The sequence below is a fragment of the Callionymus lyra genome, chromosome 1 (genome assembly GCF_982586985.1).
Source record: "Callionymus lyra chromosome 1, fCalLyr1.hap1.1, whole genome shotgun sequence".
Lineage (NCBI taxonomy): Eukaryota > Metazoa > Chordata > Actinopteri > Syngnathiformes > Callionymidae > Callionymus > Callionymus lyra.
In genome coordinates, this window is record NC_141818.1 from 27,895,756 (window position 1) to 27,922,486 (window position 26,731).

Genomic DNA, 26,731 nt, shown 5'->3' on the forward strand with positions numbered 1-26,731 from the left:
AATGCTGCGCCACTGAATTAAAGTACAAATGTAACACACTGGTACAATCTCCTCGTTTTTATTTCTGGTTTGAACACCTTCGTCTACATCACGCAGCCTGTGATCACAGCAGCCAGGAATCCACGAGCACTTGGAGGGTGCCATAGTCCAGTACAGTGAAGAGAAAGGTGAAAAAATGATTGTACTTCACAGGAAATATTATTCCTATATCGAACAAGGCACAGCTGCCGGAGTGATTCTCACATGTGAAAATTTTTAGATAGATCATCATCTATTGCTTCAGCAGCCATTCTGCTCTCTACATCTTTCAGTCAGCCACGAACCAGGGAGGTGCATCAATGACCATGTTCAAAAACATCACAACAACGGTTCCGAACACACAACGTCGTAACCACAATCTTTTTTTGAAATGCTTGATAACGAACAGACACTATGTCAGAATTTTTTTCTAGTTGTCTTCTGCTGATCCAGGCTCAGGCCGCGTCAGAAAGCACAATGAAGAAGTAGCAAAGGAATCTAATTAAGTGACAACAGAAGCAGGTCAACTTGACTTCAGAAAATGAGAGCATCCTCAGATCAGGCCTTAGGACTCATCAACAATTCAAACCACATTTATTTTCCTGTTAATGGGAAAAGGATTTGGCATTTTGCTATAATTCTGATCTGAAGGAAGCTCCAACTCATATATTGTGGCATGAGTTTACTGGTGTCATGAACAGGTGCTTCACAACTAGAAATATGAGCCTTTTGGCTGCAACGAGTCATATTTGGGGAGTGAAAAATACACAATCGTGTGGTTCCAGAGCGAAATACACTTCTCCTGGTTTGAGAATCATGAAATTAAAAGGATGTGAGAGGATTGTCAGCCCTGAACTGGTGAAAACATAAAGACACAACAAGTTGTGTAAGGTTACTTTTGAAGCACCGTTTTGGCTACATTTGCTTCATTGTGCTTGATTTGGCACATTGTCCCAATGTAAACATCCCACAACACTTAAAGCATCTGCATAGTTCCAGGTTACCTTGGCTACCAGTGTGAACAGTGGGATCAGTGGCACCTCACAAGGTGCCGCTACTGACCGAGTTGGTTTCATACGACGACAGCAGAGCGGCGTCGACGGGCTCCATACAGGACGGGCAGGTGAAGGAGCGCATGAGCCAGGGATCGATGCAGTCGGCGTGGTAGATGTGCAGGCAGGGCAGGAACCTGACCGGGTCTCCATATTCGAAGTCCATCATGCAGATGACACACCTGAATGAAAGAAACATGTTGTTGTTTCCAAAGAGACAACTTCTCAATCCTTGGATCAAAACTTACTCTCTAACTTTCAGGTCATTGGAGTCAGAACCAGGGTCAAAGATGCCTTTGGGCAGGTGCTGGATGAGGCCCAGGCGCTGTGCGATGCAAATCTGCTCCTCTTCCGTCATCTGGTGGGCCAGACGACTGTCACTCGGGGTGAGGTGGTAAACTGGTCCCTGCTGGGCCCGCTCCTGTTGAGCAGAACAGTTGAAGGTCTCAAGTGCTTCACGTCTCAAATGCCTGGATGGTAGTCCGTGGACCGATACCGGTCTGGGACATGTGTGACCAGTCGCAAATAAAGAACAACAAATAATGTGTTATATTGATTATTACTGCCTGGAAGGTTTTTTTTATTTTGAAAAAACACAAGCTTTTATCTCTTAAATTACATCAGCATGACTCTTGAATAGTGAAGATGAGTCACAAAATATTTAGAAACAACTTCAGTTTAAGAGTCAATGTCCCATATAAATAATGCTAGAATACAAACGTATACATTGGCACAAAGTATCTTAAAGCTAGGAGACATACACATACAGAACACCATTGTCAGCATATAATCAAATATACATATTGTCGAGGAAATGAACATTTTACTGTAATCAATAATCTAGATTTAACAGTCAAAAAAGAATCACTTGATTAACTGGTTATGTTTCATATTTAATTAAGATTAAATAATCATTGCCTTGCATTAAAATCAACATGCTCAGCTGTTCTTCAGGTCAGGTCAAGTCTACACTGAGAAAGACAAAGCAATCTGTCGATTGTGCCAGCCAGACTCCTGTACAAGGACAGACATCTGCGTAAGTCAAATCATACAAGCGGAAATGACCAGAGGCGTTCACCTGAATATTCATACTATAAAAGATCTGCCATTGTGTTAGAACTTTGTGCCTGGCACTCGAAGACATCTCTGCGATAGATCTCTGCTTTGCCAAGGCCAATGATCATGTAAGTTGTGTCTCTTACTTTTGCATATTTCACTAAACGAGCATTTTCCCTTAAAATCATTCCTGTGTCTGTGTCCTTCTTTACCACCACCACGTATCGATCGATGCCGGTGAGGGGTTGGTTCATCGGAACAAAACTCCCGCAATAGATTCGTCAATCAAGTTTTATCTATCTATCTATTACACAAACATCTTGTTGTAACCAGTCCAGAGCTCATGCTGATTCAGTGTTATGGTTAAAGGTACTTGTCATGCACCTATGCATCTATTTTCTATCTGAACGTCAGGCCATGAAAATAATTCTGAAATTTAACAGGTCCACCGTACAAAAAAGTTGGGGACACCTGTTCTAAAGCATGTATCAGAAGTTCCTTGAAAATTAAAAAAAAATAAACACATGGATGCAGCCAGATGCATACAGTTTTTTAAAGGTTGATAACAGTATTTTGTTTTAGGTGGACTACCCTCTGCAGAGTGGGATGAGGGCTGAGGTCCTGTTGAAGAACAAGATACTGAAAACTTAAATGAGTAAAAATAAAGTTGGACATGTTTCCCTGTCGCCCCACTTGTCTTGTGTTGTGTTGTATGCTTACAAACTGGAGTGTGTTTTTTTTCTCCATTTATTTACACATTGTTGGGTACATTAGTAGGTCGAGGTATCGATTGATCGTGGCACTGAACTTTGATGTAGACATGTGTTAATACAAACAATGTGAACAAATACTTTTCACCGCCGCAGGAATATGTCCTGTCATCTTCTGTTACACAAGCAAATCAATATATTTATATATATTATATATAAATGATCTTGTGATGAACATAGTATCTCACAATCACTGGGTCAGGATACTATAGTTATCATGTACATAATTGTGTACTAGACGTTGTAACCCTACGTTAACTAGAAAAATATATAAAAATGTTGCCTCACAACCGTGTTTCATGTATATCTCAACTCTCGTTTCTCATTATATCATTATATATATATTATAATATATATAAATGATCTTGTGATGAACATAGTATCTCACAATCACTGGGTCAGGATACTATAGTATCGTGGTCAGCAGCTAATAGCTCACTTGAATACCGCTGCCCGAGCCTGGTTACCTCGTATGGCGGCGGTGGTTCCCCGGGAAGGTTGCTTCCTTCGGACTCGTTCAGCAGCGACAGATCATCCGAGCCGTGGGCGAATAAACAGTTCCCCATCGAGGAGGAACCACCATGAGAACGTGCTGTCGTTTCGCGGGACCTAGCTTTAGCTCAACTAGCCGTCGGAGTCAGTTTCGCTTTCGCTGCTACTATCTGGAGGTCGCTGTCTCTCAGGACAACATTAAAGGGTTCGGGTGTAAAGTCGCTGCTTAAATGACCAGTGCGACCACTTTAAAGCTCGACACCGAACCGAGCACGTTTGTTCTCTGCCCTGTTCCCAGTGTTTACAAATAGACCCGATGACGTCACTGAACGACGTGGGCTATTTCACAATAAAGCAATGAAATGGTGTGCCTTTATCCACACATGTTGACTTTTTAGCGCGGGTATATTCAGAAACAATAAGGGGAATAATTTCAAGACAAACTGAAATTTGAAATAAGTCGATATTTGGCGACGTAAGTCGCAGTTTTAAGAATAAATGTAAATAAACCGCGCACGCTATTATTAATATGATAAATATTTCTACCGCTAATTCTTAATTATTCTCTTTTTGCTTAGTGACCTGTGTGTTATCTAGAGACAAAAATGAAGAATAACGGTCCCATTAAGACTCTTAGTTTGAAGGGAAGACAATAAGTAAGTAAGTAAGTAATTTTTATTTGTATAGCGCTTTTCCAGACCAGGGTCACAAAGCGCTTAACAATCAAAACAATATTCAATAAAGTATATATTTTACAGATCAAGATAAAACTGATAACACAACAGGAGTTCCAGAAAATCAAGAAAAAGCCTGAACAAATAGAAACGTCTTAAGATGTTTCTTAAAGGAAACTATACTACATAACAACTTTGAGCAACGCTGGCTCGATATTGGCAGATTATATTCGTTTTTATACGAACAATAAAATGATTATACCCTCATTTAAAAAAAAAAATGTCTCCATTGCACTTGAGCAGCAAAGATTGTGTCACAGACCTACCTGCAGAGATAAAATATGAGACAGTCTATAAAATAAATACTACTAAAAATGTAATACTGAAAAATATTGACTGATTTTAATTGTACGAATATAATTGTATTGATTTATTTTACTAGTAAAAAAATGGCCCTTTTGTTACTTACTACACTCGTTAGTTGTCTACACAGAAAGTGATCGCAATGTCTGCCTGTTGAGCATGTTATCATGCTACACAAGAGTTTAAAATATAAGTTAGTAAGTAATGTATATTTCTATAGCGCTTTTCCAGACCAGGGTCACAAAGCGCTTAAACCAGGGGTGGGCAATAAGTCGATCGCGATCGCGAAGCTGTTGCGAGTTGATCGCCTGATTTAATAAAATATGATATAAGAAAATAGTAAAGAGAGCTCAGATTGTCTGCTGTGCATGTCAATCAAATGGTAATGGCGCCGATTGGTTGACAATTTGATTGACATCCACAGCAGCCAATCTGAGCTCCCGCCTTTTCCAGTGAACGCACGGCAAAGTTCATATGAATCGAGAATAAAAAGAGCAAAACGTGCAGACTTCCCGACAGTCATTTTACGCAGTTCCGAAAAACGATATAGAATTATAAGCTTGTTTTTTAAAAACAATATATCGAACGAAATAATGCGCGTTTGATCTCTTCAGGTCTTCTCAACGAGAGTCACAGAAACCCCTGAGTTATCTTCATAATCTCAGGTTCTACGAATTGGTGGGAAGCCCTCTAACCGCTTCGCTATTGGTTTATCCTCGAGGCCCCGCCTCGTCTCTGAGAAAGTAAGTAAGTAAGTAATTTTTCTCGCTGAAAACTCAGCGAGAAAAGGCGGCTGCTGGGCGATGAGGTTAGAGGGCTTCGCACCAATTCGTAGAACCTGAGATTATGAAGATTACTCAGGGGTTCTACTTCATATTGGTGCTCCGCCCTCTAACCGCTTAGCTATTGGTTTAAACCCAAGGGGAAGCCCGACGGGATCAATGTACCCCCAGCTAGACACAGCTCCTGACAGCAGCATCACTAGGGCCCTGCTGGCCGTGGATCCAAATCCATTGGGGCAGCGGGCCTTGGGGGAATTGAATCGCTCAAAAACAGTATGAGTACTACTGATCCTGTCGCGATGTCATGACGGGAAAGCCAACCTGGTCTGGAGACGCAATACTACTCTATTCTTCCGGGTAGAGACGCTCCTTTTCGATGGGAAGAACCTGCCACTCAATCATCCCCAGCCGCACAAAAATAAAAAATAAAACAGGATGAACATAAACATGACACCACAATGGCTGAAGCAGGAGAAGAGATTAACTTGGTTGCAGAGTTAATATCAAAGCCATTTTCCAGAAGGACTTTTCAAAATAAGCTAGACATAGTTAAGAAAGTTATTGCAATTCCAAGGAGAGTCTGTCACACGGTCAAAGGATTTGTCCACCACTTTTAGTCCATCAACTAAGTGAGAAAATGCAATTTCCTAAATAATGTTGCGCTTTTATGAGGTTATTAGCTGTAGTTGTGACACGCAACACTGAGGTTGTTTGCTTTAGCCATAGCGGTGAGGCACATCAGGTTCGAGGGTTTCTCTGCCCCTGGTGGCTCGATTTTTGCAGGGGGCCTGCAGACTTCGATCTCCTGTGAGGCCCTTCAGCCCTCAGTGGTACCGTCAGCTGGTGCTGGACGGTCTCTCAGGCCAGAGGTTTGAGTCTCTTGTCCAGGTGTGCACCTAGATGAGGGGAACCAAAATCATCAAGTTCGCGGACATCACCACCGTAGTGGGCCTCATCCACGGAAGGAAGGAGGATAAGTACAGGGACGAAGTTCAACACCTGGAGGGCTGGTGTAGGGAGAACAATCTGCTGCTGAACGTGGATAAAACGAAGGAGATGATCATCGACTTCCGGAGATCACAACCCGAGCATGTCCGCCTCAGTATCTGCAGCCAAACAGTGGAGAGAGTGGAGAGCATAAAATTCCTCGGAGTGCAGATCTTGCAGGACCTGATCTGGAATAAGAACACAGGCTACATCACAAAACGGGCTGTTAGATTAAAAATTATTTTACACTATACATATACGCCATACTTAAATGAATGCTAAAAGATAATCAAAATATAAAGTATAAATTACTTGCTTCATCTAAGAGCTTAAACGTTTGAATACACATTCACAATTCACAAACATTTCACTCCAGATTGACACACTGTTTCAAGACAAGCTTGGAACAGAATTAGAGATACGACACCGTTTATTTAAAAACATCTGTTTATCTGCCAAGCACACCATAAATCGTAGATCAAAGAACGAAGCAAGACACATTCGGGAAGAGGGGCTTAAGAGATAGAAATCCCCACCGAGAACATTTGAATGATTAGAAAAGGAAACAAATTAGGAAGTACTCTCCACAGGGGATCATATCACAGGGAACTTGAAAGAACCCTTTGACCCGGAAAAGACGGCGGGAAGTTTCCCTTAAATATAGCGATGTTTCTACAGAGCGAGACCTTTCCTCTCCGGGGCTATTGACCTGTACAGTCGCCGGGAGAAAGTGTGTCCGATCGATCGTAAAGCTTGTATTTTGACTTGAAACGGCGAATAAACAACCCGTGACACACTCTGAATTGACCATCTTTCTCCACAAAGCAAAGCATTGAAAACCGGAACGGGAAGTGACGGCGTGTTGGAGCGACCGGAACGGACTCCGTGTTTTGACCGTTTTAGGGCCCAGCAGAGACTGTACTTCCTAAGGAAGCTTAAACAAGCCGCTCTTCCGACCAGCATCCTCAGGACCTTCTACCGAGGTGTAGTTGAGAGCGTCCTGACATACTGAATCTCCACATGGTACTCCAGCTGCAGTATGTCTGACCAAAAAGCCCTGCAGAGGATCGTTAGGGGAGCTGAGAGTGTCATTGTAGTTTCCCTCCTCTCTATTGAAGAACTGTTCCAAAGCCTCTGCAAGTAGAGGGCACTGAACATCGTCAGGGACCTCTCACAACATCTCAACAAACTTTTTGTACTGCTGCCGTCAGGCAAACGCTTCTGGAGCATAAAATGCAGAACTACCAGACTGATCGACAGCTTCATTCCACAGGCTGTCAGAATGTTAAACTGCTGATCACTACCATCACTTTTGCACTTTAAAAAATAAGCTTTGCTTTGAAGCAAACTCAAATCTCTTTCCTGTCTACTGAGTTCTGCGCATTCGTTTGATCCAAGGAAGAGTAAAATTTTCAGAATTAAAACAGTCAATTTATTATTAGTAAAGTATGATTACAAAAGTAGGCCTTACAAGACCTTAAATACAACAGTTAAACAAAGAAATGCAAATTATTCAAATTGTTCAGAAATACCACAAGTTCCAGCGCTCGGTCCAGTCTCTGTCAGACATCCTGGCGCACCCCCCAGATCCTTCCAGAGAGTGGCAACTAATCTTTAGGTCGTCCCTTATTTTATAGCCCTCGAGACACTCCCAGAATTTGTTAAGTAAGTTCCCCAAATCTGACTCCAAAATGAACAACAGATGTTGTTCGACCTGATCACTAACCTAAATAAAGAATCTCCAGACTTCCTTCACACCTGTTATCTCAAACCAGGTTCGTGGACCATAAATTCTGTGTCTTGATACTTTAAGAGTCGGGAACGTCCTTGTCTAAATAAGGACAGCATTTCCATTCTGCTACCTCCTTCCTTTCCCAATACATATGTTATTTTCACAGTCAGCACTTTTAAGCCATGGCACCAAGGCCCACAAATGGCCAGACACAAATGGCCAGAGCCCCGAGCCCTGGACATTCGACCCCTGCTGTGGGAAGGGAGCGGTCGTAAAACACAATACAGGAAGCTTAAGATCTGAACAAGAGATGACATTATCAATGCTTAACAATTGAATACAAAAAAGATGACATACATTCAACTCATCAATGGATACACATATGGGGAAGTAATTTAGAATATGTCTTCAGCTTTTAGCCAAAAGGGAAAGGTGCAGTTTTTATACCATTTAGTTTTATTGTCCCAGTTTTTAGTTATATATCATTCCACTTTGCACTTTTACACTTTTATGTCAAATTTGCTGCTATTGTTGCAGGGAATGTATCCGAAGTCTGTGCTGCCTAGCTGTGTATGATTGTTGAGTGACCAAGTCCTGGATCCCTGAAAAACGCTCTCTCTTTTTGTTGCAATAATTATGTATGTACAACCAAATGACAATAAAAGTGATTTGAAATTAAGTTGATCAAAGAGAAAATCCCTCCCCTTTTGTAAGTAAGTAAGTAAGTAATATTTATTTATATAGCGCTTTTCGAGACCAGGGTCACAAAGCGCTTTAACAATCAAAACAATACTCAAAACAGTAAATACTTCAAAGATCAAGACAACACCGAGAACAACACAGGAGTTCGAGAAATTCAAGGAAAAGCCTGAACAAATAGAAACGTCTTAAGATGTTTCTTAAAGGAGTCAGTAGACTCCATCAAGCGCAAAGAGAGAGGAAGATTGTTCCAAAGCTTAGGAGCAACAGCCTGAAAAGATTTCTCTCCTCTGGTCCTGAGCCGTGTGCGTGGAACCATCAGTAGATTCTGATCCACAGACCTCAGAGACCGAGCTGGGGTGTAAGGCTGGATCAGATCAGTGATGTAAGGAGGAGCCTGACCATGAATAGCTCTGAAAGTAAGAACCAGAATTTTAAAGTTGATCCTGAAAGAAACTGGAAGCCAGTGAAGAGTTTTAAGGATCGGAGAAATGTGAGTTCTCCTACTTGAGCGGGTCAGAATTCTCGCTGCAGAGTTCTGAATCAACTACAGACGAGACAGATCCTTCTTGTTAAGACATGAAAACAAACTGTTACAATAGTCCAGACGAGAAGAAACAAACGCATGGATTACAAGCTCCAGATCATGTTGTGACAACATTTTCCTAAGTTTAGAGATTTTTCTCAGTTGAAGGAAACAGTTTCTGGTCAGTTTTCTGCAGTGTTGAACAAGAGACATGTCTTTATCAAATACAACACCCAGGTTTCTCAGGCTCAGTTTGACAGACTGACCTAAGTCACCCAAGTACTGACTCAACCCTGGAATCTTATCATCAGGAGCAATCACCAGAGTTTCAGTTTTGTCCACATTTAGCTGTAGAGTGTTTTCACTCAGCCATTGTTTGATTTCTAGCAAACAATTGACTAAGCTGTTCAGCCTTTGGGGCTCAGTTGGGTCAAAAGAGCAGTAGAGCTGGATGTCATCAGCAAAAATGTGATAAGAAACATCTGGAAATCTCTGAATGATTTTACCAAGGGGAATCAAGTACAGCAAAAACAATAAAGGACCCAGAACAGAACCTTGAGGGACTCCACACAACAGATCTGCCGATTCAGACCTCATTTGATTGGCAGATACACTAAAACTGCGCCCAGAAAGGTAAGATGAGAACCATTCTAACACAGACCCAGACAGTCCCACTTCATCCCTTAGTCTTCTCAGCAGGATCTGGTGATCAACTGTGTCAAAGGCTGACGACAGATCCAAGAGAACCAGAACAGTGAATTTACCAGAGTCAGCCGACATCATGATGTCACTGGACACTTTCAATAAAGCCGTCTCCGTAGAGTGATGTTTACGGAAGCCAGACTGAAACTTCTCATGGATGTCGCTCTGATCCAGGAACAAAGACAGCTGCTCGGACACCACCTTCTCCAAGATCAGGACAAGGCCTGAAATTACTGAGGTCAGTTGGGTCTAAGCCTGGTTTTTTGAGCAGAGGCTCCACAATGGCATGTTTAAATGCATTGGGAAAAACCCCTGTGGAAAGGGAGAGGTTCACCATATTGGTAACCCAGGGGCCAATTACATCAAATACTTTGATAAAAAGCCTACAAGGAAGGACGTCATCTGAGCAAGAGGAGGGTTTCATCTTGTTCACTAGTGCTGAAATATCACCCAAAGATACAGCAGTGAAGGATGACCAAGAGGAGGAGATTGGCTCAGAGACAGTAGGGGTTCCCAACAAAGGGGGAGAGATTTTCTCTTTGATCAATTTAATTTTGTCAATGAAAAATCTCAACAATGCATTGCTGTCAGCTTCACAGAAGACCGGCGTGATTTGAGGAGCAGGAGACACGAGAGAATTAATCGTGTCAAACAAAACTTTGGGGTTTTTCCTATTTGCTGCTACCAGTTTTCTGATGTAATCTAGCAGTTTCTACCATCTCATTGTAAGAAGTCAACAGATCCCTGAGGTGAAGCCTATGCACCTCAAGTTTAATAGACTTCCAGAGACGCTCAGTCTTTCGACAAAGTCTCTTCAGACTCAGGAGATCTTCATTTGTCCAAGGGCACCGTTTTTTATGAATTTTCAAGTTCGATTTAACAGGTGTGGAACCCCTGCTGTCACTGAGCCTGTCTCTATCTTGTTGGCCTTCTTTAAACCTATAACTCTGGCTGATATTTCAGCACTGGTTAGCAAGATGAAACCATCCTGTTGCTCTTCCGAAGTCCTTCCGTGTAGGCTCCTACATCTGTCCTCCAATGTAATTTGCCCCTGGGTTACCAAAATGGTAAACCTTTCCATTACCACAGGGGTTTTTCCCAATGCATTTGAGCATGCCATTGTGGAGCCTTTACTCAAAAAGCCAGGCTTAGACTTGACTAACCTCAGTAATTTCAGGCCTATTTCTAAGCTTCCATTCTTGTCCAAGATCTTAGAGAAGAGGGTGTCTGAGCAGCTGTCTTTGTTCCTGGATCAGAGCGACATCAATGAGAAGTTTCAGTCTGGCTTCTGCAAACCTGCTAAGAAGACTGAGGGTTGAAGTGGGACTGTCTGGGTCTGTGTAACAGTGGTTCTCGTCTAAGTCGTCATACCTTTCTGGGCACAGTTTCAGTGTATCTGCCAATCAAATGACTCCTGAATCAGCGGATCTGTGTGGAGTCCCTCAAGATTCTGTTCTGGGTCCTTTATTGTTTTTGCTGTAATTGATTCCCCTGGGTAAAATCATTCAGAGATTTCCTGATGTTCTTCCCACATTTTTGGTGATGACATCCAGCTCTACTGCTCATTTTATCCTACTGAGCCCCAGAGGCTGAACAGCTTAGTCAATTGTTTGCTAGAAATCAAACAGTGGGAAAGTGAAAACATTTTGCAGCTAAATGTGGACTAAGCTGAAACTCTGGTTATTGCTCCTGATGATAAGGATCCAGGGTTGACTCAGTACTTGGATGACTTAGGTCAGTCTGTCAAATTGAGCATGAGAAACCTGGGTGTTGTATTTGATAAAGACATGTCTCTTGTTCAACACTACAGAAAACTGACCAGAAACTGTTTCCTTCAACTGAGAAAAATCTCTAAACTTAGGAAAATGTTGTCACAACATGATCTGGAGCTTGTTATCCATGCGTTTGTCTCTTCTCGCCTGGAATATTGCAACAGTTTATTTTCAAGAAGGAGCTGTCTCGCCAGAATCTACTGATGGTTCCTCGCACACGGTTCAGGACCAGGAGGAGAGAAATCCTTCCAAGCTGTTGCTCCTAAGCCTTGGAACGATCTTCCTCTCTCTTTGCGCTTGATGGATTCTACTGACTCCTTTAAGAAACAACTTAAGACGTTTTTATTTGTTCAGGCTTTTCCTTGATTTTCTGGAACTCCTGTTGTGTTACTAGTTTTATCTTGACCTTTAAATATATATACCTATATACTTTTTTGAATATTGTTTTGATTGTTTAAGCGCTTTGTGACGGTGGTCTAGAAAAGCGCTATATAAATAAAAATTACTTACTTACTTACTTTGTGACCCTGGTCTAGAGAGGCGCTTTACAATTAACTATTACTTACTTACCTACTTTTAAAGTGTCCCTCTTGCTAGCCCTAACTTAATCGAAGAGGGTGAGTGAGTTTTGTGCCCTCTTTAAAAGACTTGAGTGTCTTTTCTTTGGAGTCGAGGAGTCGTCTGTTTCATTACGCCCAAACCCAGTGTTCTGCCCAAAGGTTTTTCTGCCCTCACGTTGTGGGCGTTCCACCCACCTCCTAATGCAGACCAGAACAGGAACGCCCCCCCCCCAGTGAGGTCGGACATTTTCGGGTCAAACATTGAGGTTTGTCAGTGCAGCGAGGTTTTCTATTCATTTATTTGAAATAAATGCGTTTTTTTGAACAAATGTGTTCCTGTGTGTGTGTTTGTTTAATTGTCATTATAAGAGGAATGGTAATGGTTTGACAATAAGCATTACGAGTACGAGTCATTCCTGAACCTCACTGCACGTCATTAAATACTTAAAATGTTATTATAAAGCTACTGGTTCAGTAAATATTCGTCATATCTCCCAAATGTTCTTTTTATTCTTATCTTAAATTGAAATACTCAATTATTAATAAAAAAAAACCCTGCAGTAGTATGACTCCATATGTATTAATGTTATAGATAAAACATTCATGAACTGCATGCAACTTATCTCTTTTATTCTTGACATACATATATGCTGTATTTAAATTAATAAAACAGGTTAAAACCAAATAACTGCGGAAATATCTCTCCCTATTGTGCCATGTGATAGATATGATTTTTATCTTTAATGATATTAATGATTAATGATATTATTGTCTTTTGAAGGTGACAAATTTCAGTTGATATCATACTGTATTTTATTCAACATAACACTGACAGATGTTGAATCAAAACACTTTTACATTTCTCTAAATTCAGTCATAATAGATAAAGTCAGCACAACCTTTATGATTATATGGTGTTTATTTTGACAAATCCATCTTAACAATTATTGTATTAAGAATTTCAATAAGCTTTGACCGAAGTTACCAAGATATTCAATTCACTTGTCCAAAAGAATAACTTCTATGAATAATGAATCGACACGAGAGAAGATGTTTTAATTTGCAGAAAACATGAATAAAGGATCTATTATTTTTCTTTTGTTCCAGTTGTGATCTACCAGAAAGTTTTTTCAAGCCAGTTCACTGCGACCATAATTCAGTCATTATGCGCAGCCTATTTTTAGCGTCAGATGGCTTTACTCCAGTGTTTTTACTGGTCATAATTATAAGTCAAGACTGTGACAAATATTCATGGCCTTGCCTTGTGTAATGGATTTCTTTGTTCAGAGATCCTTAAAATCGAATTCTCATTCTTTAACACCGTTTTATTGGTTCACAAAAAGAGCATTTTCACACCAGAGAAGAAAGGAGTGGACGACAGGCAGGTACAGTCAAGAACATCTTTTATTCAATCGAAGCTGCTCTTTTAAAACTGTGTTTTTTCTTCGTATGGAAAAGAAACTGTATTTAACACATGCATTTCACCGGGACTCTGGGTGTCACACACGAGTGCCGCTGAGGGCGTGGCGGGAGAAGAGCTAGGAGTCAGGGGGCGCTGCTTTTATACCACCAACATACGTGGTTCAGAATAGAAAACAAAAAATGAACAACAGACCTGGAGTGGTCGTGCACGAGGTCGCTGGAGGAAGATCGATAGAGTGATGGATGAATGAATGCTGGTCGGGCGTGGCTCTCAGCCACTGTTGCTGAAAGGTTGCACTATGTGGGGGAACCAAATGTTGTTCATAAACTGGATCAACTCCTCCTTAGCCTCATGCAGGACAAGTCCAGTTATAAGGTGCTTATAGGTTCATTTACAGTCCAACATCATCCCCTGATTGCAAATATCCAAATCATGTTGAGGAAAAAGGGCTAAGAAAGGCTAAATAAATACCAACAGAGCAAGCAGCCCCTCCTGACCTCCCAAAGGTACGTCTTCTTCGCTATTGCCAATCCAGAACTCTCGTGACTCACCCAAAGACACCCCGGAAGCCCGTCAGCATAACTTGTTCACTTACATTAGCGGTTGAATGGAGAAGCTGAACAGATGGGTATGGTAATACAACGTGAAGCATATAGACAAGAATAATGTGAGCGTACTGCATTCTGCTCAGACCATAGACCTTTGTCATTTTTCACACTCCAGCATACACAGAGAGAGAGGAGGAAGAGAAAGAGGGGGAGCGAGGGAGGAGATGTGTACTTGAAGCAACAGACAGGTACAGACTACTCCAGGGTCTACGAGGGAGCCGACACTGGAGACGTGAAGAGAAAGCTTTTTTTTTTTTTGCCTTTTTTAACATTGCTCCTTGATAAAAAGTAAATAAGTGATTCACAATGGTCTTCTGGTGTACCATCTACATATATATAAATATACATTATATACTTATATATATATAAATATACATATGATTGGCTTGGTGACAGGAGGGGGGGAGGTCTAAGGTGAGGAAAGAGTCCTCTGAGCGCTGCAGCGCTCTGGAACTTCCTGCTACCTGGAGCTATTTTTTGAGGAAAAAAAAAGCAATCTGGATTACAAAAACAGAGATCGTGAACAAAAGGCACTTTCATGGGACGACCTTTAACTGCTGGGAACTACACTACAGTACGAGCACTAGAAGAATCATTTACAAAAGAGGGGGGGGAGAGGCTCGACTCAGGAGTCTGAGTATTTACAGTTTCCTGTCTGCAGATGTCAATCATGTGAGTGGGACTAAATACTGATTTGAGAACATGTAGCCATAAAACTGTTCTGTGACTTTCTTTTTTTTCATTTTTCTATATTTTTAATCTCTGTTGGTTTCTTTATTATTTCATTTTCTGCTCATTCCATTTTAAGTAATTGTTCATTTAAAAAAGACATTTTCCTTACTTCTATTTCTTTGTTCCTTTTTTTAAAATTAAAAATCGTTAAAGTTTAAATTAAACACTGATTTATAGGCGTGGAAATGTCGCTTTACTCTGACCTCCGACCTAATATCCTTTATTAATTTCTTAGTAAAGATCTTTTTTCTGTTTGACTAAAATTTTGAGTAAGACTTCCTCAACTCCATGATGGTAGATGCTGCAGGTTATTTAGAAACTAATATTGTGACATTCTTACAAATACTTATCCTAGTAAACAATAAATATATTTCATAAAGGATGGATGTATTTAAGGCTGCTTTTGGCTTTTGTACTTTTTTAATCATTTAACTGAAAAAAGAAATGTTTGAATTATTTAAAAAACTAAATCGTTTTTAAAAATTAATTTAAATAACATGTAGCCAAAGGATTCCTTGAATGGTGTTCCAATTTTTCTAATTCAAGCGTTAATGTAAAATAAAATATTTTATCTCTCTGAATTGTTTAGAAGACGCGTCCATCAAAAGCAATTTAATATGGTTGACTGGCATGTAGGACTACAACTCACTGGGATTTGAACCTACAACTCCCTGCTCAGGTTGACAGAGATGTGGAATGATTGAGTGGATGTGTGTTGACTGAAGTGCTGAGGAGCAACAGCAGGTGAAGAGTTGAACCTCTGCCCCCCGGCCAGACATTTAGAAGAAGAATACAAGCACAGAGAGGAATAATGCTGTTTGCTGCTATTTGTGTTAATTTATCATCAACATGGATGTACTTTAGAAAGCACCAGTTTTCTATATAGAATTTGTAGTTGCGTAGATTTTCCTTCAACCCTGCCACAGTTTTATAAACAAATGATTACACATAAAACATTAAAAAAGAAACAAAAGGAGAAAAATAACCCCTACTTACAAAGACTAGGATTTTCATGGCCCTCTAGTTTAGAGTCCCGGAGCTTCTGGACTTGAAACAAATACCTTTTTTTTTTAGCTTTTCTCTCGGCTTTCTTAAAAATCTCCAACAAACAAACACAATGAGCTACCCAATGCATTGCACGTGGCTCAATCGACACATATTTTCAATAATAATACTTTCTATCATCAAAACAAAACACTTTTCATTTCACCTACTCAAATTGTGTTGATCTAAAGATTAGGATGCCGCGTGTGTGTTTGATTCTAACGGTGATGTGATGTTAGCCTGTGTAATTGTACTAAAGAGGCACTTGGCTTCATCGTCCCCTGCTGTCCAGTTACTCTGAGAGTTTTTTTTTTTTTATCATGACATAACTATTATGGCAATCTGGACTTTTCAACAAAGTATCTGACGTTAAAGACTGTTTCTTAAATATAAAGGACTCCCTTTGTTGCTTTAGTTTGTGCTGGTTGAATTCCTCTGGTTACCATGGCGACTGGGTATTAGGACAAAGCGATACAAGGGGACTGTGCAATGACCTCCACTCTGAAGGGGGTTGGGCTGTCACTACTGATGCTGTTCTGCTAAGATTCAGGCACGGTATACTGCAAGTATACGAGTAATACTTAAACCAAACCAAAAACTGTTAAGTCATGCAGGAGAAGTTAAAACCATGTAGGACTTTGTTTACATTGCTGGTCTCACTTGTGGATTCGATAGAAGAAAGATTAAAGATTAAAAAAATTATAATTATTAAAGTTGATGAAATTATTTGGACATTTTGGAGATTGAGCTTTGCTTAACGTTACTTTTCCATGAACTAGGTTGCACTTTATTCTCCCCATAGACGCCTCTATTGACACACTTGTGTCCGACATATGAGTGAATGCAAACTCTACACAAAGACGATCCAGCTGTGTCAGGATGCTGACTGACTGAAACTGTTGATATTTAGTTGACCATTTAAAAAAATGTTTTCTCCATCTCTAAATCCTTTTATTCAGTTTGAATTTCTTTGATGACACACTCGACTGCAAGAGTCCCGGCAATGCAAACTTAGCCCTAAAATGAGAAACATTAACTGTCAAATAAAGAGGACACCACAAAAAAAACAAAAAACGATGTGAAAGCCAAAAATGTATTTTTTTGGTGTGAAGTTAAAACACGTCTGCTCAAGTCCATAAACAAGGAGGTGGGTGACACGGATGGTTTTTTTTATGCATATATTGGGGTTCAGCGTCTGGTGGTTGTTGTGCACTTCTGATCATCCCTCTTTCAAATAGTGCATAGGTGAGCGGATGGAAGTGCATGTGTAGTGTTGTGACTCACAGGTTCACCTCAGGTTCCTGGACAGGTAAACAAAGACCAGCCACGTAGTGCATACACGCCACACCATCTGATGGTGTCACTGTTGTCGGCCAATCACGAGAGAAGAGTCAGAGCTGAGACACCCAACTAGGATCGAGTCGGCGTTGTGGAATAATCACGTTTGGCTGCGAGGAATACACAATGTGGAGAATTTGGGATGGATGTCATCACTGAACCGTGTGGTTTGACGTAGCTGGTGTGGAGACGACAGCGTAACACTTGGTAATCATGATAATAATTGGTCATTCGTTTCCTGTGGCACATGGGCGGATCAGACAGTTCTTCCTTCTTGCTCCCAGCCCGTATGTGTTACCTAAGTGAAGGGAAGAAATTTCTCGTTCGGATTAGGATGTTCAGGAGAGGGTGGTAGTCTTTCACGTCCTGTGGTCATTGAATAGTGTGGAAGGGTCGTGACCCTTGAGTGTCAGCAGTCTCTTCTTGAAGTGTTTCCAACTGGAGCTGATGAGTCGCTGTGGTAACATCAGAGGAACCAAGACTGTGGAGGAGAAAAGGAGGCAGAGGATGAATGCCTGAGCTGGTTTACTTAGAGCAACTACCATGACCTTTTCTAACATATATTACATTGTTTTTCTTTTTAAATGATTCATATATTTTAATAACAGAATGATTGGATATAATCATTATTTTAGCAATTTGAAAATATTTTATTATATAAGATACTGAAGTATCCCACGTTGATTGGGGTTATTTAAGATAAAAAAAATGTGAAAAGTATTTTGACTGAAAAAATGCAAAGACCATGTAATTCAGTTAAAAATATCGAACATTTTTTTTAGCAGATCATGACAGATTCCAAAACATGATGCTACTAGGGGCTAAAGAACGCCAAACATGTCGGAGGACTTGCCACTTTGAAAAGGAAGTTCCTTGCTATAATAATTTAAATATAAATGTTCCTTGGAATGGGAGGGCCAAAGGTGTAGCACACGGTACACATGCGAGCACGTACACACCAGGTGACACGTTTTCTCAGAAAACCAGTGTTTCTATCTACAAAAGCACAGAGACTGTTTCCAGTTTAAATGCAGTTTATCCTTATCCAGCGGCAGCTGGTGAAAGATATTTTAGGTGGGTCTCTTTTCCACTACATTTCCCCCCCTATCCTATATAGTACATGTAAAAATGAACACACTAATAGTAATTAAGTAAAGTAATTTGTAGCACCTTTATTCTAATTACTTTAAGTTAACGATGGATAATAATGTTAATTATGCTCCTTGTTTCATTCCAAATGAAAACACATTTGAATTATACTCTTATATACATCATACAGAATAAACTAAATTATTTAAAAAAAAACTAAAAAAAACAACCTGTCGTCTGCGCAAGAACAATAGAGATACTTTCTACCAAATTATCACAAACACATACAAATAAACTGCAAAGAAAAAAATATAAATAATAAAAACACTAGTATTACTAAACTAATAAACGGATATGACTAATAACGACCTAGACCAAGATTATAATCAGAACGTGAATCAACGAAATACAGTTTATCAATGATAAGAATTCTAAAAATATACAAAATGATCAATGTTGATGATTGAAACGATGTTAATTTAAAACTAAAAAACTAAAATAAATTAAAGATAAAACGATAAATAAAGTAAAAAACAACAACATCCAAATCAGTGTGAGTGCGGCGCCCCCTATGGGCCAGCCGCCATTGTCCTATTTTAACATTTTCTACTCACTACTGACTTTCTCCAAAACTCAACAAATTCCATTTCATCCTTTCACTGCAGAGCTCTATGATAGTTGCTATGGTTCATAATAAACTAAAACATATCTCACATTAAGGTCTAAAGAAAACAAACACATTCACAACTAAAGATTATTGATGACTCGGCATTTGGTCTGGTCACCATTAGCCCAAATTGACAAAATCAAAATGTAGCTTTTTCCAAACATGACGTTTCAATTTGAACACGGAAAGCACTGTGTGTCAGGGGAAAAGAAGATTATTATTATTTGTTTCAGTAAAAAAAAAGTTTGTTTGTATTTACTTAACTTTAGCCACTCATTTATGTGTGTATATTTTATATCCATCCATCTATATTTTATATCTATGTGTGAGGTGTGTATGGTGTCATGACTGAGTATAAGAATTGTGAAATGTACAATCCTAAACATGTTTTACTAACAAATAAGGTTGTAAGTATGAGCAGAAACATTGTTGATTAAGAGTGTAACCACTGTGGGGCAATATTGTACTTTCATTGAATCTCTCACATCACAGCTTCCTGTAAATGCAAATCCAGCCTTGTGAGGACTGCTGACATGTGGGTGTACCCCGGGTATTCTACTGAAGCCCCCATGACTCACTGGCTTTCCAGGACATGCAGTCAAAAGTGGTTTCTGCTTTAGCAACTATTGCACAGCAGTGTGACTTCACGTCCTGAGCAGAACCATTGTGAGAGCAGCTCCTTTGTCATGTTCACTTACTCGACATGTAAAACGACGCTGCAACAGTCCTTGTGTGTGAGCAGGTGCTCTCAGGCTAGACTGACCAACTCTGGAGGATCTGGTTTCTCACTTTGATGGGCAGAGAGGAAGCGTTGGCAGAGGCTGCTTCTGGCTGCGGGACACTAACACAGCGCGCCCAGCGGGCCACTGGGTTTTGACAGCATCTGATTCACTGAAAACCAGTGTGAATGTTCCTCTACTCTTTCTGTCTTAAACACTTCTCTTATTCTCTTCACGTTTACTCTCCCAAGATCAACCCTGGCAGTCCAGAGTGACCCACCCACTTGTTACCAAGCCGTCAAGTCCAAGTTCAACTCCCTATGACATCATGTCTGGTTGCTGCGGGCAACGAGACAGCCGGGACCGTGGAGTGCAGTGAGTTCCATCCAACTCCTTTTCCTCTCTCCTTTTTTGTGAGCCTTGGTTCTTCACCTGCACTGACGCCATCTCAGCAGCAGAGGGACTCTCGCTCCACCTTTTCCAGATCAGCCCTGCAGCGCTTCAGACGCTCCTTCTGTCATGGCTTGTTGGCTGGTCTGGACCTCTACCTGTGCCACAGAACAGCAGGATGGAGAGACACCTCCTCCGGGCTGGGATTGAAACTGACCTATCAAGCTTCACAACAAGTCGAGCCTCATTTGACGAACCCACAAACAAGCGAACGTGTAGAAAAGCTGGTGCTGTGAGCTGTAGTCGGAACACCGAGTGCACGACCAGGCCGACTCTGCCAAATACCATAAGAGTGATGTATAATTCATTCATTTTCTACTACTTATTCCCTACTTATGGGAGTCGCTCCGGGGCTGGAGCCTATCCCAGCTTCTTCGGGCGAGAGGCAGAGGGGACACCCTGAACACGCCACAATAAACCATTCCCACACACATTCATACCTATGGACAATCAACCTCTCTATGCTTTTGGACTGTGGGAGGAAATACATTGATTTATTCCTTGATCACGCATGTACAAACATATTTCAAGTTAAAAGGGGGGGTCAAAATATCTGCACTGCCAGGCTACATCTGTGACGGCGGAGGCAGGTGGGGGTCAGGCATGGGCACCAGGCGGAGCGAGGCGAGGGAACGGGAGATGTGTCGGGGGTGGAAAGGGGGAGGCACCGGCCCAGGGAATTCAGATTGTTTCCATGTGTGGGGAGAACAGGGGGAGAAAAGTTGGCTGCAAGCAGGTGCGGTTAGACCCTAATGAGGAAAGTTTTGTTGGTGATGGAGAAGACCCAAGACACCGCAGGCCAGCGGCAGAGCGCAGCCAAAGCTGAAACCACAATGTAGTGCACGGCTGGCCTCGGGCACTGCACTAACACGTGTTTTTGGGGCTGACAGCAGATAAATCTACAATGCTGAGCGCCATCAGGCTTCTTTCTCTCGCTGACAAAAGTAAGGTGTTGAAAAAACAAGTCAAAGCCTTTGATATATTACCTTTATATACTGATCTGAAGTATATCCATCTTGACAACTTCCGCATTAAAGCAGCACTGTTTCTTTATTTTGACCTCCTCATGTTTGCTGTGACGATCATTCATTAGAAAAGTTTTAGAGATCTCTACTGACAACCATGTGACCACAAGCGCTATAAGTCAGTTGGTTGGAGACGGCAGCTGCATTCATTTCCATCAATTACTGAGAGGACTCTTGCGTTTCAATAAGAGAACGCAACCAGAGCTTGTTTGGTATACACATGAACACATAGATTAGTGAAGTGAATAATGAAGGGAGAGCAGTTTTAACAAAAGAAAAATGACATCGAACAAAAATATACGAGTCAAGCCTGAACATTTTTAGGAGGAGATTTGAACATTTTCTTCCCCATTTTGTACTTTTGTGCCCTTGCACTTGAGTGCATTATTGTCTTCTTCCTGAACATCATCCTGGGATCAGTTGAAAATGACGTGATAAATGAATAAAAGAAGTAATATAATGCAAGATAGATGGGTGGATGTTAAGTAAAAGAGGGAGGCTGGCAGGGTACCTGAGTCTGCTGTGGGATATTCAGAAAGTTGTCCCGTGTTCCGAGGCCGACAAACCGGTTGGGAGCTGTGGAGCCTGGCGTTGAGTATGCTACAAACAGAGAGAGGTAAGTGTGTACATGTTTTTTTTTGTTTACAAACACACACATACACACTTGAGTTTAGGTCTATATCGGGTTTTGTTGATATCAAATTACTTGAAGGGGTTTAATAATCAGCAAAAGTGATTCTGAACCCCTTTTTTTGTGAGATTATTGGGGGGGGGGGGGGGTTCAGGTTCTTGATTATCTCAATTATTTCTGCATAAAAGACGTTTTAAGAGTTGAACATTTCCTCAGCAGCCCCTTCTTGAGTAACATGCCGCTGCTACAGCTGTGTACTGAGGACTGAGGGCCACAATTTAGGGCAGTTGTGCTCACTGGACTCCAATGACTGAGGTTCATAATAGAGATTGTGGGAGGGGGGTGGGGGGTTTTAAACTGTGGAACTGCATGAGAAGAAATCAGGAATGGAAAAAAATGTTTTAATATAAAAAAAAAAATCATTCATTTACATCTTGGTATTTGTAAATAAAAAATAAAATATAAAAAAATATATATAAAAGTAAAGATGACATGTTTTTTTGGAGGAGCAGAAGAAGAAAAGGCGAAAGGACAGGAAGTGGATAAATCATTTAAACAAAGAGAGAAAGTGCCTCCGGTGGCTCCGTCCAGCACCCACTCTAGGTGTTCCACACCCAAGCCCGACTCTATGTCCGCACCTGTCTGGATGGAATCAACCAAACTCAGCCCTCCTTACGACACTCCTCTCTCCCACTTTCCCACTTTTCTTTGACTCTTTAATTAGCTTCCTCTTTTTGCATTTGAATTGTGTTGTTTTTCAGTTTAATTGTTGGGAGATTTGTGTGGAGGTGGAGGGGGAATTAGGCTGCTAAAGTGGGGCGAGTTGTTTATTTGGAGTCCACGCCAACTGCCCTAATTTTGTTCCCGTAGTGCAAAACAATGAAGAAAGGAGGAAAAGAAATACATGAGAATATATACCAAATGCAGAAAGCAAAAAAAAAGCAGAAAAAAAGGAGGAAGGGTGAGATTGGCCTTTTTGAAGACATGCATCTAATTGAATGGAGATCTTAAGTTCAATTGAGAACTGGGCCACTCCTTTCATCCAGAGTATGCTTCCCCTCATGGTGGTAGCAGCAAAGACCAGAGAATGAAAGAAGTATGCATTCGCAAAAAAGAGCAAAATTCAAAGATTTTAGGGAAACCAAAAAGCCTAAAAACACCAGTTGGCAAAGGCGTGGCTTCTGCCCCAATGAACCTTAATATTTTGTGGACAGGACAATACTCTAGTGTTACGTGTGGAGCTACAGAAGCTTCCGGGGCTGCTGAGTTGGACAACTGCAACCTTGTGCAAATAGATGGTAGAACGTTTAGGTATACTGCACATGTAGATATTGTGTCATGTGACATTCCGGAAGCACTAAAGCTTCCAAAAGGAACTACGGGATAGACTTGTAACTTGGCTTCTATGAGAGATCTGTAGGTAGTTCGGGTCATTATGGGGTTTGTGGGGGAGTGACTTACACGGAGGTGTGGGTGAGTTGATTCCACCTTCAGTGGGCGTGCTGATGGATTTAGAGTCGGGCATTGGGATGGGCACTGGGCGTGCCACGGGGGGTGGTGGGGGAAGCAGAAAGGAGCCTGGCATTTTGCTCTGGCCACTTCCATTAGGCTGCAGATGGACCATATAAACAGAGTAAGCAGGACACACCCCAGAGCACAACAAGAGGCAGTCAAAACCACAGGCAGGCACACACGTCAGGGTCTCTCAGGCTCAGACAAGCGATTCTGTGAGATGATTTGTCCACAAGTTAAAGTTACTCAGTAGTAAGGGCGACTCAAGAGGGAATGTCAGAGAAGCGAAAAGAACCAAACCAGCCAGAAAACATAAACCAACTACAAGGAAAAACAAGGGGTTTCAGTATTAGATATGACTTGAAAGTATTTGATGTATAACTTTCTAACCAATATAAAAAGTAAAAAAAGGATATACTATTTATCTAAAATGTTTACGTAATGTGTCTTTGTGGTTTACCTTGAAATCTATAATTATATCAGACAAAAACAAGTGCCATGTGTAAGCCATCTTTAAGAGAACGCTACGCCAATTCCAACAGCCTGTCTGAGAGGTCTACACTCTGTGTAGGTACTATCTCTGATCATGTTCGCATGTCAACAGTAATTCATTATTACTTTAATCTGAAAACATTTGAACATACAGGCTACTGAATGTAAGCCCTGGTTCATTTAACTCAACATGTATTGATCAAACCATAACACAAAAACACAACCATCTTAAAACTCTAGTTTATGATCACAGTATCATTCCACACATAATACGTCTTTAAATATGTTACTAGTTCAAATTGAAAAGCAATTCATGTCCTTGTTAACAGAAGTAGTTCTGTCAATGTAACTCATAAAGGTTTTTCAAATACCTTGAGATATGCTGTGGCTCTGCTTTGTTCTTAAGGTATCATTAAATTAAACGTGACATGTGTGATTCCAAGATAGCCAAACTAGCCAAAGTTATCATTTAAAGATCACTGATGAGGCTCTTTTACCGAGTATGTTTGTTATCAAAAGCCAGATGTAAGGAGCAGTGCAGACGTATAAGAAGACGTTTGTAATAATATCCACATGAAAAAGGTATCAAATGCCGTATGAGAAATTCCACGGACTCATCTCTTACTACAGTTAATAGATTAAGCACATCTTGACCCTCAGACACATAAGAAAAGGAAAGGGTTTTGTTTAGGTTCTGGTTCCAAATCCGTACTTTGAAACAGTGTCCCTGCGTAAATGTCCCTGTAATTTAAGTAATAGAAAACACCAAAAACGTCATCATTTTTCTTTCTTAATAAAATAGATATTTTAAACATCACGACAAACACAAGTTTTGTAATATTTTGTGATTTTTGGGCTGAAGTGTGTGTGTGTTGACAGACCGGGCTTTGTTAGGTGATGTTGGACTAAATCGTCAATCCACACCACGTCCTTGTATATTTCAATTAAATGATTGAACTTGGTAACATTATGCTGTGACCTAAGAATTCGATGTGCATTTAGTCAACAAGCATGAAAACAATAGCGGAGTCTTACCTGTGCACTCGCCTGTCCTGAACCGTCAGTACACACAAACTGGACAAACTCCTTCAGCGGGTCCTGATGGGGATGGTAGCGGATGGTGGGATGGGTGAAATAAGGGCTCGACTGCTGAATGATGGAGGAAGAGGGGAAGTGTAGGGCTGAGGCTGAGGCTCGAGGACTCCCTGAGGGGATAAAGATACAAGACGTATTACTCCGGTCCTTACTTTCTCTGTTTTTTTCACCAGTATGTTCATCGTCACACTCAACTCAACAAAGTCCCTTAAAGTGTCAACAATAACGTTTGTATGTTTTTGAAAATGTGAATTACTGTCAACTAACATTAGAAACACATATCAAAATACAAACACATAACACAAATCTTTGAACACAGGCTGTAACCTCATTGTTGTTAGAGATGAATCAGCAGCTTTAACCTTCTACACACAATATTGATATTATCAATTCCAAGGCTGTGTCAATGAGACACACATAGACAGAGGCAGATCTGCTAGGGAAGCAGTCTGGTAAAGTACACATCTGCTTGCAACACACTGCAGCGTGAAATTGTTCTGAGTCCCCTCAAGTGATTTTAGGTCAACTACCAGGTTTTTCGGAAAGAGCTCCAATGACCAACTCTGAAGTCTGGCATGGATTAACCGGCACATCCAATAGGGACATTTTGTTGAGCCATGTTGACCTTCAGTACAGTTACAATGGTTTGTCTGTGATGGCTTTATAGGAATATTTTCCACTCAGTTTGTAAAAGCTTTATGCTAGCATATGTCTCCGGCTAACATTTAATTCATATTTACATAAAAAAAAGAATATTTCGTATGACAGATAATAAGTCCTGGGCCAATCATACATTATGAATCACGGTCCACATGTTTATTATAATTTAAGATGAAGACAATTTTGTCACGGACACATCATTGAAACTGTAATTTTATTTTCCTAAAAATAAATGTATAGCTCTCATACTACACGTGAGATGTCTTCCTGTCTTTATGGCTTCTTCTGTAAACATCACATTTGTTGGTTTGCTGCCACGGTGACCGACTCTCCGGATGAGAATAATCAGACAATAGTTCATCTGGCATCTCTCCGCCTCAGTCCAGTGCCAACAGCCTGGTATAAACCATTTAGCGCTTGCCTCCCCCGAACACTTTCTCGACCTACACAACGAGAGCAGTTTCATCCGAGAGGGATCGTCGCTACTAACTGCATCTGTCTATGCACAGCTCTCTTTTTATCGCTCTCTCCTGTCTTCCTTCAGCCTCTTTATAGAACTAAAGGCTTGAAGGGACATTTCATTTGGATAGCAGCCATTTTAGCTAAGAGAGCCTACAAGAGTGTAGTCACACTTGTGTGCACGTCTGCATGTCAATGGCCCATACACACTATACACACTCTCTCGCTGGCTTCAACAACAGAAATACACACATACACATTATAGTTAACGTGCCGCAAATAAACCATAAACTCATTTTGATGGCAGGTACACACTACGAAGCTAGATGGAACGACGTAGCGTTGTATTTAACACGTTCAAGCACTTAATAGGTTTTAAATTAAAAGGGCAATGAGTGGACATGACCTTTGCATGGTACACTAGATCTGGCAGAGGACCAGCCTATACAATTCAGCGAAAATGGAATGGAACAGAAACTGGGACACAGTCATTCTTAGGAGAAGTGACGTAAAACTCTGGAGATTTGTTGTCCAGGAGACAAGGAATTCCTTCTCTTAAAAGTGACAAACCATGGTAGATGTCCTTGACAGAATCAGCCTCA

General features: G+C 40.8%; 3 protein-coding genes across 14 annotated transcripts in view; 1 reads left to right on the forward strand and 2 right to left on the reverse strand.

The window, feature by feature from the left end:
* The window catches only part of fdx2 (ferredoxin 2), an 81,758-nt gene that overhangs the window by 47,079 nt on the left and 7,948 nt on the right, over positions 1–26,731 (forward strand). The gene's annotated exons all lie outside the window — the stretch shown is intronic.
* On the reverse strand, positions 43–3,698 carry rnf11a (ring finger protein 11a). Its single transcript, XM_087799206.1, has 3 exons — positions 3,364–3,698; positions 1,319–1,491; positions 43–1,252 (listed from the first exon to the last, which is right to left on the reverse strand). Exons 1-3 carry the CDS (start codon positions 3,460–3,462, stop codon positions 1,060–1,062), a joined length of 465 nt encoding a protein of 154 aa, XP_087655332.1. The 5' UTR covers positions 3,463–3,698; the 3' UTR covers positions 43–1,059.
* LOC148088732 (nuclear factor 1 X-type-like) overlaps positions 15,875–26,731 on the reverse strand; it is a 77,894-nt gene continuing 67,037 nt past the window's right edge. For 8 of the 12 annotated variants that reach the window (XM_087799278.1, XM_087799272.1, XM_087799258.1 and 5 more), the window contains 4 exons: positions 24,951–25,120; positions 23,373–23,520; positions 21,792–21,880; positions 15,875–17,811 (listed from right to left, as the gene is read on the reverse strand). In XM_087799278.1, coding sequence (XP_087655404.1) covers positions 17,797–17,811; positions 21,792–21,880; positions 23,373–23,520; positions 24,951–25,120 — 422 coding nt within the window. In that variant the 3' untranslated portion in view covers positions 15,875–17,796. The remainder of the gene's footprint in view (positions 17,812–21,791; positions 21,881–23,372; positions 23,521–24,950; positions 25,121–26,731) is intronic. The other 4 variants (XM_087799312.1, XM_087799303.1, XM_087799288.1 and 1 more) reach the window with 2 other exon arrangements.

What these genes read in the sequence shown, in the direction of transcription:
- rnf11a (XM_087799206.1), bottom strand. Translation starts at nt 3,462, where the DNA reads ATGGGGAACTGTTTATTCGCCCACGGCTCGGATGATCTGTCGCTGCTG. An exon ending in AACCACCGCCGCCATACGAG is followed by an intron (nt 1,492 to 3,363) that starts GTAACCAGGCTC and finishes TCTGCTCAACAG; the next exon opens with GAGCGGGCCCAGCAGGGACC. An exon ending in AATGACCTGAAAGTTAGAGA is followed by an intron (nt 1,253 to 1,318) that starts GTAAGTTTTGAT and finishes TCTTTCATTCAG; the next exon opens with GTGTGTCATCTGCATGATGG.